At 32.2% G+C, this 15,327-nt stretch overlaps 2 protein-coding genes across 11 annotated transcripts; one reads left to right on the top strand and one right to left on the bottom strand.

Annotated features, from left to right (window-relative positions):
* Nucleotides 1–624: 624 nt before the first annotated feature.
* LOC128892149 (thyroid receptor-interacting protein 6) lies at nucleotides 625–4,664 on the bottom strand. Of its 7 annotated transcripts, none has more exons than XM_054152311.1 (7): nucleotides 3,104–4,663; nucleotides 2,923–2,983; nucleotides 2,702–2,841; nucleotides 2,035–2,515; nucleotides 1,611–1,948; nucleotides 1,067–1,482; nucleotides 625–1,000 (listed from the first exon to the last, which is right to left on the bottom strand). In XM_054152311.1, the coding sequence occupies exons 3-7, from the start codon at nucleotides 2,834–2,836 to the stop codon at nucleotides 748–750; spliced, it is 1,623 nt and encodes a 540-aa protein (XP_054008286.1). In that variant the 5' UTR covers nucleotides 2,837–2,841; nucleotides 2,923–2,983; nucleotides 3,104–4,663; the 3' UTR covers nucleotides 625–747. The 7 variants fall into 7 exon arrangements, with proteins under 7 accessions (XP_054008286.1, XP_054008287.1, XP_054008285.1 ...); XM_054152312.1 differs by having other exon boundaries at nucleotides 2,945–2,983; XM_054152310.1 differs by lacking the exon at nucleotides 2,923–2,983 and having other exon boundaries at nucleotides 3,104–3,484; nucleotides 3,575–4,658.
* Nucleotides 4,665–9,273: 4,609 nt separating this feature from the next.
* Nucleotides 9,274–14,511, top strand: LOC128892148 (protein Malvolio). Of its 4 annotated transcripts, XR_008461018.1 has the most exons (14): nucleotides 9,274–9,419; nucleotides 9,824–10,020; nucleotides 10,113–10,235; nucleotides 10,297–10,523; nucleotides 10,757–10,895; nucleotides 11,003–11,158; nucleotides 11,233–11,391; nucleotides 11,486–11,536; nucleotides 11,615–12,000; nucleotides 12,070–12,280; nucleotides 12,354–12,424; nucleotides 13,457–13,608; nucleotides 13,999–14,038; nucleotides 14,180–14,511. XR_008461018.1 is itself a non-coding variant. In XM_054152305.1 (13 exons), the coding sequence occupies exons 2-13, from the start codon at nucleotides 9,844–9,846 to the stop codon at nucleotides 14,195–14,197; spliced, it is 1,758 nt and encodes a 585-aa protein (XP_054008280.1). In that variant the 5' UTR covers nucleotides 9,274–9,419; nucleotides 9,824–9,843; the 3' UTR covers nucleotides 14,198–14,511. The 4 variants fall into 4 exon arrangements, 2 of the variants coding, with proteins under 2 accessions (XP_054008280.1, XP_054008281.1); XR_008461019.1 differs by lacking the exon at nucleotides 13,999–14,038; XM_054152305.1 differs by lacking the exon at nucleotides 13,457–13,608.
* The last annotated feature ends 816 nt before the right edge of the window (nucleotides 14,512–15,327 follow it).

Genomic DNA, 15,327 nt, shown 5'->3' with positions numbered 1-15,327 from the left:
TAAGGTATTTGCACTAATACATTGTATTAATTCTACCGTATCACATGATTTACCGTAAAGCGGAAATCTAAATACGTCATAGGTCCACTATACAACCGTATGTCTTATATATTTTCGGTTAATAAAAACGGATGTAGAAATGGCACAATTTCTATTTTATATCATGGTGTGCCATTATCGTGGATATAATTTTACGTAAAACTAAACAATTTTTATTAACACTAGGTATTGAATACTTCGCTTTAGTAGTGTATGCAATATTTTACTAGGATCACATTGATTATCATAATCGCTAATCATCACACTTGTTTCGGGAAAGTATCTTTAAAAGGTATTTTTTTTTTGTTTATAATGGGCATCAAAAAATCTCGGAATCTTAAATCTGGCAGTGCTAAGGAAGTGATATTAAACTTAGTCTTACTTTTTTGGAATATGACCACTTTAGAGTCGATATTTATATAAATATATATTTTCAGAAATATAAATCTCTAAGAAATTTGCATTTAGGAATATTGTGAATATTTGGCGTGAATCACTTCTAAATATTAAATAATAAAAGTAACCGCTCGTATTCAAATATAAAATGGCTTTGATTAGAAAATTCTTTAAAAAACATACAAAATGTCAATATTTTCAAAGAATATACTTATCTGAAAAAGTTAAAAATTTGTAAAACTGCAGCTACAAGTATAACAATGTAATATATGGCTTGAAATGATGTCTATAGCTATTGCGTATTTATGTGATTCATAATTCTGTCGTCATATGTGATGTAAGTGCTTGCACACGAGTTGCATTGCAACTTTTACATAATACATGGTCATCCAAAGGATAGCAACCGCGACCCTCGGAGTCTGAGGACAGGACCAAACCACAGTCTTCGCACTTGTAACATTGTATATGGAAACTACGGTCCAGTGCGACGACCCGAACTGTTTCCTCTTGCCCTGGTTCTGGCGTGATCGGTAGCTTGCACACGCAACAGCGTGGCGCAAACTTTCTGTAACATAAATTTAAACTCTTATATCAATGATTAACCATTCTACAAAAATGACATGTCACTTACTTGTGAAAGCACTGTATACAATGAATTTGATTTGTAGCATCCACTGTAAACGGTATACCATCCAAGCTTTGACCACAAACTACGCACGTGAAGCAAGATGGATGATAAGGTTTGCCTGTAGCCCTTAATATTCTATCCAATATCGGTCTGGTGCAAACACAACACTTTTCTAATGTATTCAGATAATCTTCTTCGCAGTACGGTTTGCTCTCCAAAGAATAGAATGGTTTACCCTGCAAATTAACTTTACAAACATAACAACAGAAACAATCAATGTGGAACACTTTATCCATCGCAGAGCAACCGGCACCTTCACCTTCAACTTTACGGCCACACTGTGCGCAAATTCCATAAATGTCGCTATCTTCGGCATTGTCCTCCATACCTTGAACTAATAAGTCGGTCAAGACATCCACCTTAAAAATAAATATCATACATTTTTTAAATGAAACATGATGATAAGAGGAGCAATTAGTATTTGTTTAAGAACTATTTCTTAAAGACAAAAAGTATGTCGTGCTGAACGCAGTTGCGTTGAACGTACTTCCTTAACTGGAGATACTTTTCCTTGCGGTTGAGTCGATGTAGCGGATCCATAACCAGAGTACATAGAATAATTGCAAGACAACTGGGATGGCGGTCTAGGATTAATGGGTTCGTATATAGATTCATATGTTGAACTAGACTGTGAACTGGGACCATAAATATCGTTTGGGTAATTGTCCGAAGGAAAATCAGTTTGATAGGTGGCACGTCTTAGTTCGCTATAGCTGGACGAAACAGGACTTGGCGGAGGCGGCAGCTCTTCTGGTGGTGGTGGAAAGGAGCTACTCGGAACACAAGGAACATACTCCGAAGGTTCTGGCGGTGGTGGTAAGTCATCTTTAACATAATAATTCATTGAATTACTGGTTACCAAAGAAGTTGGTATTTTAAATAATTACGTACGAGATTCATTAGACAATTACCATGAGCAGAAGGAATATTGCAATATGTATTTTCTGGTTTAGAATTCCACTCAATGTTACTGTAAATTATGTCCTTTTCAGTTTTACCTCCAGTTTTAACTGGCATGGATGCTACAGGAGGATCTATGTTGCTGTATACAACATTTCTTACTGATCTTGAATGTTCATCAACTGGGACTTGAGGAGCAGGCATATTTCCAACATTTGAGTAGTAATTTTTTTCATCATATCCATATTTTGGTTCAAACTTTTCTTCTGCTTGATGTGTGTAAAAGTTATCATTATTCTGATAAATTTTAGATGTATCTTTTCCATTTGTGGAGGATGACAATGAAAAATCATTTTTTTCTATGTTCAATGGTACATATGGAGAGGGAGAGTTTACATACAAATTTGATGGCTTTTCATTTGTTCCAGAATTATTAAGTACTGTACTGTAAGATGGCACGGATGCAGCCTTTATGGTGTAACTTTGTGGTATCTGAAAACATATTACACAATGTATTATACTTGTTTATAAATAATATCTTATAAAAATTCTAAAATTTTGCTACTTTTACCATAAACATTTCCATATAATAATGGAACAGACGTGTAAAAGAAGCATATAACATTGTTAGCAGCATAACAAATACACTTGTTATCATAAGTTGTATAACTTACTGACCTGAGGTTGTGATTTTTTTGGTTTTGGTGGTACAGCTGGTCCTACTTTTTTTCCAGGCTTAACAGTTTTAACACCATCTCTATGATTAATTTGCAAGCTTGCAATGTGTTGCTCCAAATCACTGACATTCGACATTTTTCCTGCAAACAGTAGCATTGTATGTTTTCATTTGATGTTTATTCATTATACAGAGGATATATCAAGTGAATAAGGATAAGCACATAGAGTACAATTTTTACAAACTGTAGATGTGAGTAGTGTTGTGTAACAGAGTTTGTCGTTCTGTAAATTTTATCACAAAAAATATCGTCAGTTGGATTTGCTAACTGTCAAGTACAAGTATCTACCCACTTGCTCGTTCTACAACGGAGCTTCTATCAATGAAAGAGCCTTCAAACTCACCTAGTAAGTCGACGAAGTGAATTGTCCTTTGAAAAATGTTATTCTAACACTTTCGAGCCCGAAAGTCGAAGAGTTTTTATTCTCGAGGTGTCGTCGAATATGTTTCGTAGGTCGATGTGTCAGGACTGAATGGCTGACTCATAAATTCCTTATCTCCGAACTCTAGAAATTCCTTTGCACTGAGTTTTCAGACCCCGGCCGTAGCCCTCTTGGACATCCACGATTCTACATTCAAGCAGCAGTGATCGAGAAACGGCTCGAATGCTCACTGATTAACCAACAAACGAATCGTCGACAAACTAGATAAATTTCTCGCTACTGTCACTTTACGCACGAGTCTCCAATGCACCAACTTTATTTACGAATGAGTCAAACCACGCCCTGAAATTGTATACGACGTTCGTTGTTCCGTATAGTAATTAAATTATAAAAAAGCTGCATCGAACGTGAACAATAACATGTACGATGCACGTTTGATTCTAGAATTGCAAAGTAGCAACTTTTCGGTATAGAATATCAACGAAGATCGAGTGTCGGATGTTTTATATAGTTAACGTGAATTTATTTCGATAGATTAGCGTTTCGTGGTTCAATTGGGTTGGCCTTCTACGTGACAAGTGAAATGACAATAAGCTCATTTCTTTTTTCCTTTTATTTATCAATATCGGTTCACACGATTTTCTCCGAGCGTTCAGAAAGTTACAGGTTAGCGTTCCGCGCCATCTTCGAACACACGTTATCGACAGTGAGATAATTTTAATTTTATATTTTTTGTTGGATACGAGAGGATTCCAGATTGATTGTTTCATTATATATTTGCATATTCCTGTGTTATTCTTCGTATAGATACAGGTATACAAACAGAATTGAAAGAGTATGCATTGTTTAAAAGTTGAAATCAAAGTTGGTTGAAATATTACGATTCGTTGAAATTAGAAAGAATCAGTTTTACATTTTTGGACTTCGTTGAGTCGTAATAAATCGTCTTATTCACTCCAGACGCTATTAATTCATCTCCTATCTGTAATACTAAACGCCCTACTTTGGTTGACTGTCTGTAATAACAGTTTCATTCTGAAGTCACATAACCATTATCAGCATTTTTTAACCCTGATTGAATGCTGTTATCGATGCGTACCATTTGTCACTTTAAAAAAGTAATATTATGACCCAGGTGTCGCATTTTTTTCTTTTTTTAGATTTATTCAGAAGATATTTTCAATGACAGTGTTCAGGAAAGTAAAGTTTACATACCATGTATGTGACAATAGAAAGAAATTTATTTAACCTTCCAATCTTTATTCAAATAAAGTTATTCGAATCAATTATCTCTGAATAGAGATCGTAGTTAAAAAAGTAACCTATTGGTGGCCAGTTGATTTTCTCCCAACTGTATTTCCAATGTCCAACGTTTACGGAAAAGACCGCAGCTGTACAATCAACGTATTATCTTAACGAAAATGAGTTATCCTTGCTCATAAAATCTTTCGAGGCGTGAAACGACTATTGTGTTCCTCGTTATGCGAACTGAACAATAGTTCACGAGCCACGTTACGCTCGTTCCATGGTTGAGGATAAGTTTTTCCGACAATTAAACCTGCCGATACGCAAAACACTTCCCAAAAGAAATACCTAAACAATTCGTCTTAATTACCTCAATTATCCTTTCGATCGTAAACGCCCTTAAAAGGAAACTCTCGAGTCTCTAAACTTTTTCACGAAGCAACAGTAAAACATGACAGTATTTCTTGTGTTAAAAGAAAAACAAGTTCTAATACCGATAACCTAATCTGCATTTTCCCATTAATTTTTAAAGAAATTTGTTGTTTTATTTTTCTCCCAATGGATTCTGCCTAGATACGCAAATGTGTACTATTTGGACGTTTTGTGTTTTTCCAATATCGAGACGACGAGTTATTTGAATCAATATTTTTTTCCCCTTTATCGGACGCCATAGATCTTTAACAGCGTGCACGTATACTGATAGGATCTGATGAACACGTGCGATAAGACCGTTTACATCGGTGTTCAATAATATAACAATGATAAATGGGCTCTATTTATTGTTTCGCAGATTAGATAAAATTGTAAGACTCGATAGAATTAACGAGCAGAAACTGATTTATATAATTAATATAATTTATATAATTAATATAATTAATATAATTTATATAATTAATATAATTAATATAATTTATATAATTTATATAATTTATATAATTTATATAATTTATATAATTTATATAATTTATATAAATAAAAATATTCAATAACGAATAAAAAAAGTACGGATTCCAGAGTGAATTCACGATATGTAGATATAAATATTTAACCGTTCAGTTAAATAAACGTCGCGTGAATTGGTCGTATTTGCCATTCATTATTCGAATAAAGTTTCGTGTATCTATATTTACAAGTATTCCTTGTCTTCTCGTTATCTGCTACAGCTGCATTCTTTGTTAATTCGCTAATTAACTTTTTCCTTTATGAATCGTGTTATAAATGTGTCGTAATACCACTACTGGGACATAATGTATTGTATAATAAGTTTAGATAACAAATCTCACGAGTAGGATGCAACGATGCAACTCGTTAATGTTTTACAAAAGTTTTGTTTCTATTATATCGTATAAATTTTAATTTCCTAAACACTGTCATTGAAAATATCTTCTAAATAAATTTAAAAAAGAAAAAATACGTCGGAAAGGAAGTTGGATGATTGTGGATTCACTACAATTATCGTCACAGGGATAACTATGTCTGTGAAACATTGCTTATCTATTATTCATTATTTAACGTTTTTATCTAAATAAGATTTTGCCTATTTCTGATAACTGAATTCTAAATTGCGCAAAACGATTGAAGTGAGTTGCACTTCAACGCAACTTGTTACATCGACCCTGACATCGATCGTTCTAAATTCTTCATACATTCGTTTTCTTTTTACACCTGTTTTGCTTCGGCACGGAATCAGAGCTACGCTTGTTCGCATTTAACGAGAGTTTTACTTGTTGCAAATAACGTTGCTCGCTCGCGATTCGTGCGTTTGAATGATGACTTCTTGGAATAGAAATTACAGTTGTGTGAAATGACAAAAACATGACATAAACAAGGAGTAACCGTTTTAATAAACTATGGCACACAGAAAAGAAAACGGTCTACGATGAAACGAAAAATAAAGAAAAGAACGTAAACTATTGAAAATATAATTACAAATTTTAGTGGTATTATATCATTATACGAAACGATGGTCAATTTTAAATAATAAAAGCACACGAAATGATGGACAGATGAAAATTTGTAATTTCAGTTAAAATACTTGTTCGATTATATTTTCTGTACTTTGTAAACAAGAACTAATTAAATAACGATACATGTTATATTTCTCTATCTAATAACGTTCTACGAACAGTAATCTATAAAAAAAAAACCTCGTTACTTCCTAACCTAAAAAAAAAACCTCGTTACTTCCTTCTTCTTGAGTCACAATACGAACTTGATGAAATGAAAAAAATACTTCTACCAGGAATTTTCATATTCTTGTCTCCAACGACTCTAGTACGCTGTAAATTTTCTCAGTGTCCAACGAAAATGATTTCCTAGCTAGTAATCGTATTTCCCTAATTGCCTCATACAAATGACGGTCCAGTGTCTCTAAGGTCAGCGAAAAAATTAGAAATAGAAGATGAGACAAGAATGCGCGAGTATCACGTATCTTATTACGTGATTACGTTTGATTTTCCTTGTGCAGCGGGATTACCATTATGATTCAGTAGCGTTTCGAATTATCACAAATAGTTGACGGTACTTTGAATAAGTGTTTCCCAATCGGTGTGTCATGGCCCGAGCGTGGATGCGACGTACACAATTTATAACAAATTAGCCTACAAATTTTATTTCCAAACAAGTTTCCATCGCTCGAAGATACTGCAGAAATGTTAATTCTCTTTAGAATATTTGCATAATCGCCGCTATTATTAGTCTCAGCTGAATGAACTGCGTTGTAAAAAAGGAAATAATTGAAGAACATTGGGTTGGAATAGTAAAGACAAACGAAGTTAAATAAGAAATGAATTGGGAAATATTCTTTTTTCTTTTAACTATTTATATTCTTGAAATAAAGTACAAGAAATATTTAATGCTGTATTGATATTTTTTTCTTTAGTATTACAAGAATATCTAGATAAAAGAAATTGTTGAAATTATACATGACCTTATCTTAAGGTTGTCTTAATTTCTAAAATTATGTAATATACAGGGTGTCCCAAAACTCGGGGAGGAGCCGGAACTGGGGGGTAGCTGAGACGATTCTGAACAACAATTTCCTTTGCAAAAATGTCGGATGAGGCTTCGTTAAGGAGATATTAAGCGAAAACCCCGACCAATCAGAGCGCGCGTAGACCGTTGGAGCGGCCGCGGTAGCGTAGGCTACGCGCTGGTGGCCACGCTTGCACGCGAACAAGTGACTCGACGTGCATCGAAGCATCGACCTAGCGCGTAGCCTTCGCTACCGCGACCGCTCCAACGGTCTACGCGCGCTCTGATTGGTCGGCGTTTTCGCTTGATATCTCCTTAACGAAGTCCCATCCGACATTTTTGCAAACGAAATTGTTGTTCAGAATCGTCTCAGCTACCCCCTATTTCTGGCTCCTCCCCGAGTTTTGGGACACCCTGTATATACGTATCATGCCATATGTGATGTCTGAATTTCGTATTATAACACAATATTATATCCTAGATTTAAAATTAAATGAAAATTGAATGAAATTGTATTTAAAACGAATTGACAATTATATGATTACATATCTCGAGTGTCAGAACTTCTGCAAATGGTACATAGTACAGCATTAGTCAGATTCACGTGACAAAAGGTTAACCAAAGAAATGGTTATCGAAGGAATTGCGCGCAAATTATATTCTAAGATCTCGGAAAGTCACATTACAGAATTCTTGGCTGCGGCCTGTCGACCGATAGCGTATATCTAGTATAAATGGGACAAAAACAAATTTGTATGATATGCGAAGTTAAATCTTTACACGAAACTCTGTCCTTAGGAGATTCAGTAAATCGTAATAATTTTGAATGATTTCCCCTTCGACAACTAATCGAGTATAGCTAGTGTCTGATAAAAATAATTCTACAGAAACGTGACGATGTAATCGTTGTTGACTCAGCTCTGATATTAAGTTACGTGAGTGATTTAAGTATATTTTTATTATATTAATAGGTATATACATATAGAAGTAGTCGTTTAGACTTGAACATTCTTTAAATGAATTTTTATTTAAATAATTATTTAAATAATATAATTTCTTGTTGCGTACTTAAAGTAACAAAACAGTTTGTTAGTCAATATTAAAATAATTAATGATACATAGTATACGTATAGAATAGTTATTTATAAGTTTATATTTCTTCTAAAATTTAAATTCACCCAATTTTGCATTGTACATAGTCTTTGGTTTCATATAGTTTTTCCGAAGATAAGCTTGAATTTCCTATCAATTTCAGATTAGAAGAATCACAGTTTGCTGTATTAACCTATTGAGAACAATACGGCGATGCATAAGTAGATTCGAACGTGTTAAGGTTGATTAAAGGGATCATCTCGATGTATAGAGCTATCTCGAGGATTTAAATGGCGTCTGGCTGACTCACGAGCTGGATTTAAATGTTCCAACAAAAGCAGCTGAATGAAAATGATCCCTTCGAGTCGTGTTATTGACACTTGTGGATATTTCGTAGAGATTGCGAAGAAGTATGATTACTTGTTAAACACATTACAGACGCATTAAGTTCTGCGGAAAAGAGATTGCAGTCGAATTGACGCGAATCTGCAGAAGAATAATACTCATTCAAAAGATTATGGATGTCTTTCTTCGTCTATACTATACTATAAACTCTATCGCACAACGCGCCACCATTTGCGATAACAAACGATCTTGCGCGATGGTTATTTAAATTATGCTATTTTGCTGCGATCATAATAACACTAGGGGACATCCCGTGACGTAGTCGTAGTTATTATTCTCAATATATGGCGTCTATTAATTTCTATGCTTGAATTCGGTGTCACAGATAAGGTGGGACATCCTCAGTAGAAATCACATTAGGAAATGTGGGCTTAGAGAGGGGGAAAATGTCCAACAAAGATAGTTACAAGTTGCAAGTCTCGTGCATTCGGTCGGTACTATTGCTATCAGCAGCTATCACCATCAGTTTGTCTGTGACTGTCGGAGAGGCTGTTGTGTTTTCTTTTCCTTTGTTATGTACTGTTTTTGGTTAGGCTGAGTTGCATAGTTTCTTAATTTTATGGTAAAATAACATTTGAAAATTATTTAAGTTTACTTATTAACAATAATCCGTCATGGAAGTAGATAATTTACGAGTCAATTCATTTTTACTTCTGCGGTTGGTTAACGGATGACTAATATGAAATTATTCGATTCTTTTCTTATTGTTGTGTTTCAACAATTTTTGTTAATACATTTACAATAAATATTGACTCCGAAACGTGTAACAAAGAAGTGTTACGTGACATATGTTTATTTAAATTTCTCGTAATTGATAATCGTGTTGATTAAATTATTCAACTGAAAAGACAGCTTATGTTTGAAACTGTAAAATGTATTATGATTCAAAGTATAAAAATGTGTTATAAGATCATTGTGTTTAATAACATTTTTGCTTCTATACATAAATGAATTATTTAATTTTAGACGCATTATATCCATATATCATGCAAGGTAATGACTCCATTGAGAGTAACAGTGATACAACAGTCACGACATTGCCTCATCAGCAGACACAGGAAGTGCAAAACAATGTTAAAGTGACGGAAAGTACCTCTTTAACACCCAATAGTAATCAAGCTTATTTTGCTGATGAAAAAATTCTTATACCAGAGACAGAAAATGTAATATGACTTGATAAAATTAAAAAAAGAACAATGAATTCTTAAGATTGCAAAGTGATTTATTACTAATGTGTTTCCTTTTTTTTTTACAGGGTTTCTTTAGTTTTAGGAAATTATGGACCTTCACAGGACCTGGATTTTTAATGTCCATAGCTTATCTAGATCCTGGAAACATAGAATCTGATTTGCAATCTGGAGTAGCTGCCAAATATAAGGTACTTTCTTACATAATATTTTCACATGATAAAACATAATTATGTCAATTTTTTGTTTTAGTTATTATGGGTATTACTAAGTGCAACAATTCTAGGCCTTATCATGCAAAGGCTGAGTGCAAGGCTCGGAGTTGTAACAGGCTTACATTTAGCAGAAATGTGTTATAGACAATACAAGAAATTACCTAGACTGCTTCTATGGATAATGACAGAAATAGCTATAATTGGTAGTGACATGCAAGAAGTAATAGGAACAGCCATTGCTTTTTCGCTATTAACAAATGGAGCGTAAGTGACTTCACTTGTTTAACTTTTAGCATGCTTGATCATCAAAACAGATTTACCAGATATTCTAAAAGAGATAAGATATGCTTATCGTTTGTTAATTGTTTGCGAAATTCATTATTGCCTGTTTTATACATTCAATTTACTTTGATTCATGGAATATATCATCAAGAAATTAAATGTTGGATGACCTTTTGATATAACTCTTTGTATATAACACATTTAATATGTTTCAGAATACCTATATGGAGTGGTGTTCTCATCACAGTATGCGACACTTTTATATTTTTATTATTAGACAAATATGGTTTAAGAAAGTTAGAATTCTTCTTTGGATTTCTTATCACAGTAATGGCTGTTACATTTGGTTATGAGGTAAGCTATATATATATTATATCATACTATATTGTTAAATTTGTTGATTTTAATGAATAAAAGAGAAATATTATTTTTACTACATCTTTATCTTATAAATGTTTCAGTATGTCGTTTCTGCTCCTCCACAAGATCAAGTAATAAGTGGCATGTTTATACCCTGGTATACAGAGTATGATAGAAATATACTATTACAGGCTGTGGGAATTGTTGGTGCAGTCATAATGCCACACAATTTATATCTTCACAGTGCTCTTGTTAAAGTAAGGAGAAACATTCTAATATTTTAAATCTTAATTTTGCATCTTACTTTAATATATTTTTAAATAATTTTTAGTCACGACATATTGATCGTACGGAGACCAAAAAAGTAAAGGAAGCAAATATGTACTACTTTATCGAAGCTTGTATCGCATTATTGGTTTCCTTTGTAATCAACGTATTTGTTGTCTCAGTTTTTGCACATGGTCTTTATAAAAAAACTAATCTGGAGGTTGTAAGTAGAAGAAATATATTGTCATTAGGAAGTGTTGTTATTGCATTGTTTGCAATTAATAATGTATACTTATGTCCATTCCATTACATTTTAGTATGAGGTTTGCGAAAAGAATAATTATACTCTAGGAATGGAACAATTTCAAGTGAGTAATAAAAAAGAATTGCTAACTTAATCTTAATAATTACTAACTTCTTACCATATTTAATTGTATCACTTGCAGCAAAACAATGAAACTGTTACAGTGGATCTTAATAGTGGTGGTATATTTCTTGGTTGTGCCTTTGGTGCAGCCGCAATGTACATTTGGGCTGTAGGTATTTTTGCTGCTGGTCAGTCTTCCACGATGACGGGAACCTATGCAGGACAGTTTGCAATGGAGGGTTTTTTAAATCTGCAGTGGGCTCGTTGGAGACGAGTTCTCTTTACGCGAATGATCGCTATTGTTCCTACTTTCCTTGTAGCATTTTTCGGTAGAGATTTGAATAATTTAACTGGAATGAATGATATCTTGAATGCTATTATGACCCTCCAGTTGCCTTTCGCTACTTTGCCAACAATAGCCTTTACTAGCAGTTCTCAAATAATGGGCGAATTCCGAAACGGAATGTATGTAATTATTACCAAACTTCCTTTTATATGGCCATAACATTTTTTACGTATACTTTTATATTTCAGAGCGAATAAGATTATCGCAACAGCATTATCTGCTATAGTAATATGTATAAATATATATTTTGTGTTGAATACGGTCAAAGATGATTTACCCCATCATTGGGCAGTAATACTTGCAGTTTCTATATATGCCATCTTGTATCTCTTATTTTGTTTTTATCTGGTAATTCATATGGCTGTGAGTATGGGTGCAACTAGTCTGGGTAATCACTGGGTATGTATTAAATAATAACGTTAATATTGATAATAATAGTTACAAATAACTTCTTGATCCATTTCTGTTGCAGTTCGTAAATAAATATATAGGCAGTCCAGTGAGTACAACACTTGGATTATCGAACCCAACTATATACGCAAGGTGAGAATAATGGATATTTTACATGTTAAAAGAATGTGCTAGCAAATTATTTGTTTTACGACTCCTATTATTTAGATATACAGACTATTTTCTTGTATATGTAATAATATATGTCGTAAAGACTGTAACTAATGTAATGTAAATACGAATTCTGTGCAAGAATCATAATAGGCAATAACATAAAGTAATCAAATATTTTTGGAAGACTTGTGAGAGAAATTCTCAATTTAATATGAATAACGGAAACGCCTTCATATATTTGTTTTAATGGATAACCATATGCATGTGTAATATCGATTATGGTTGTACTAAAAAATTATGTCTTCATTGATGATCATCATATTATTATATATGTTACATTTCACTAGCTTTAACGAAACTCTTTCTATCGAACATTATAGAAATACTATAATTCAATGTATTTCTATGAAAACTTTGAGACTACACTTTTGTGTGTGTGTGTGTGTGTGCGTATATGTATTTCGTACTTGATTTATATATTCGATATAAATGAAAATTTGAAAATGGAAATATATCTGCATATGTATGTTTGATTAACATTGTATATGTAATAAATACTAACATGTGTGTTGTGAACAAGTTGATTGTGTTTGTTTTTCATCATTCAACATCTTTTGGTATGAAAATGTAAATGCAGTAAGTGTTATTTCTATTTTTTAATTAATTACCCTTTGTTACTTTTGTGCACTCTTGTTGTTTATGTGTAAAACTAATTTGTCCTCGTATCATTAAATAAGACAGATATTCTTTAATAAAAGGAAATAGAAGAAGTACTAATGATTATGATAGTATTAACTTTGATTTAAAAGAGTAATCTATTTTTTATAAAGAATTAATCAAAATTTAAGTAATAAAGACAAAGTAGACGAGTATGTTAAATTATTTGCACGAAGTGCATCTGATGTTTATACTTATTACTACTTCTTAATAAAACTTAACTATCTAGTAGATTTTAGATATCAAATAAAGTGATACTGTTAAGGTTTCGAATTATTCCTTTTTCATTCATAGCTTCTTCAATGTCTCAGAAACGTCATTAAACATGTAATCAAGTTCTCCTCATGAAACTATCTTAAACAAGATGTGCCTTCTCCTAAGTACAGAAAATGAATCAATTTTAAAGCAATCACAACACCATCTGACTTCAACATACATCATACATGGTATGTACTAGCATTAAAAATCATCTAGTATTATTCAGTACTTCTTCCAAATCTCTTAACTACATTAGGTCAAGCTTTTAAAAAACTAGCTTTTAAATTTTAATAGAATCAATTCATAACTTATTCATTGGTATTTTGTTATATTATTTCCACAGGTGTTTGCATGAATAAAGATTTCTTATCTAAATTTTGTTAGAACCACTGCTATTTTAAATTTGAAACAAATTAGAATTACCATAAAAAAATATATATGTTTAGTTATTCGTCAGTTGTTTTACGTCTAGTATATGTAACTATGTGTGTCATAGCCTCTTAATAACAATTTCTCTTATTTTCTGAGTTACTAACCAAGGATATTTCCATTGCATGTGCATTTTTAACAAATAAAAGGGTGGACGTACAACGTTACCTCGATAACTTTCTAACAAAGGTAAGAATAAATATGGGTTCTCTACTTCTCTCACACCAACATAACACGAAATGTTTCTTCCAGATTCGATTTCAAAATTTATGCATGTCCAGATTTAATGGTACTTCGTAAATCAAGATACTAATTTATGTAATATTTCAGATCGAATCCAGCTTTTAATATTCAAGAAACATGGACGGGAATTCCAGACTACTGACTAAAATAAAATACTAAACGATATACAATACTCGCAATTCACTTTTTCTTATAAAATTGAAGATTGCATAGAATATAAAACTCAATGAATTTAAAAAGTTTCGTATGATAAAATCGTGTATTTAAATTTTGTTGTAATGTCGACATATCATGGCAATGATAAAAAATACGAGATAAGATTGTTTGTACATACTTCATTGTAAAATAAAATAAGTTTAAACCTTAATGTTTGTCAAAAACATAATCTAGATAATATAAGATAATTTAAATAAATGAAATCGCATTTTTATTCAATTACGCATGAAAACGATTTTAAATTTCAGCGCAAAAACTTTGGGATCGAATTAAGAAATAATCGATTTCGATATAATTGTTGATGCTTCTATTTCGAAATAAATTATATAGATTTTTATCGTAAATAAATGATTCTGCCTTTGAATTAGTTTTTTTTCATTTCGAAGAAATCTGTGTAATCGTATTATTTTATAAACAAGAAATCGAATAAAAGACTTTGAAAGACATGTCGAACACTGTTCAAATAGTACACAATAATAGTTACTTTCGCGACCGCGAATTAAAGGTATGAACACGATTTTTCTTTGCATTATTTATTTTATTCATTTTTTAAATATCACAAAAATATTTTGAGTAAGATACATTTATACATGTTACTACATTTATTTCGATGTTAAGCAATAAAACATATTGTAAAATGGTCCAGTTCAAGAACGAAGAATTCACAGGCCAATTATATAATCGTGTAGAAAGTAATTTCTTCTTTAGCTTCATGTATTGTCTTCTTTTTCTTTAAATATTAACTTATCATTTTTCTTATTTATAAAATACCACTCCGTGCATAAATGATATCTTAAAAGAGTAACAGTGGAATGGTTAAGTATATCTTTCTTTGCTTATGAGTATGCTTTTAATTTCTGTATCTTAAAACAAAGACTAGACAGTTTCTTAAATATCGCAGATAAACTCAGATTCTATATTTTATGTTATTTACATGTTTCATATTTTATTAATAGTAAGATGTGTCATAAAAATTAAATTATACTGTAATTTATAATTCATTAACTCTTTGAGTAGTG

This window comes from Hylaeus anthracinus, unplaced genomic scaffold (genome assembly GCF_026225885.1).
Source record: "Hylaeus anthracinus isolate JK02 unplaced genomic scaffold, UHH_iyHylAnth1.0_haploid 12002, whole genome shotgun sequence".
NCBI classification, from domain to species: Eukaryota; Metazoa; Arthropoda; class Insecta; order Hymenoptera; family Colletidae; genus Hylaeus; species Hylaeus anthracinus.
The sequence above is the reverse complement of the archived record's forward strand: the minus strand, read 5'-3'. Positions and strand labels throughout refer to the sequence as shown.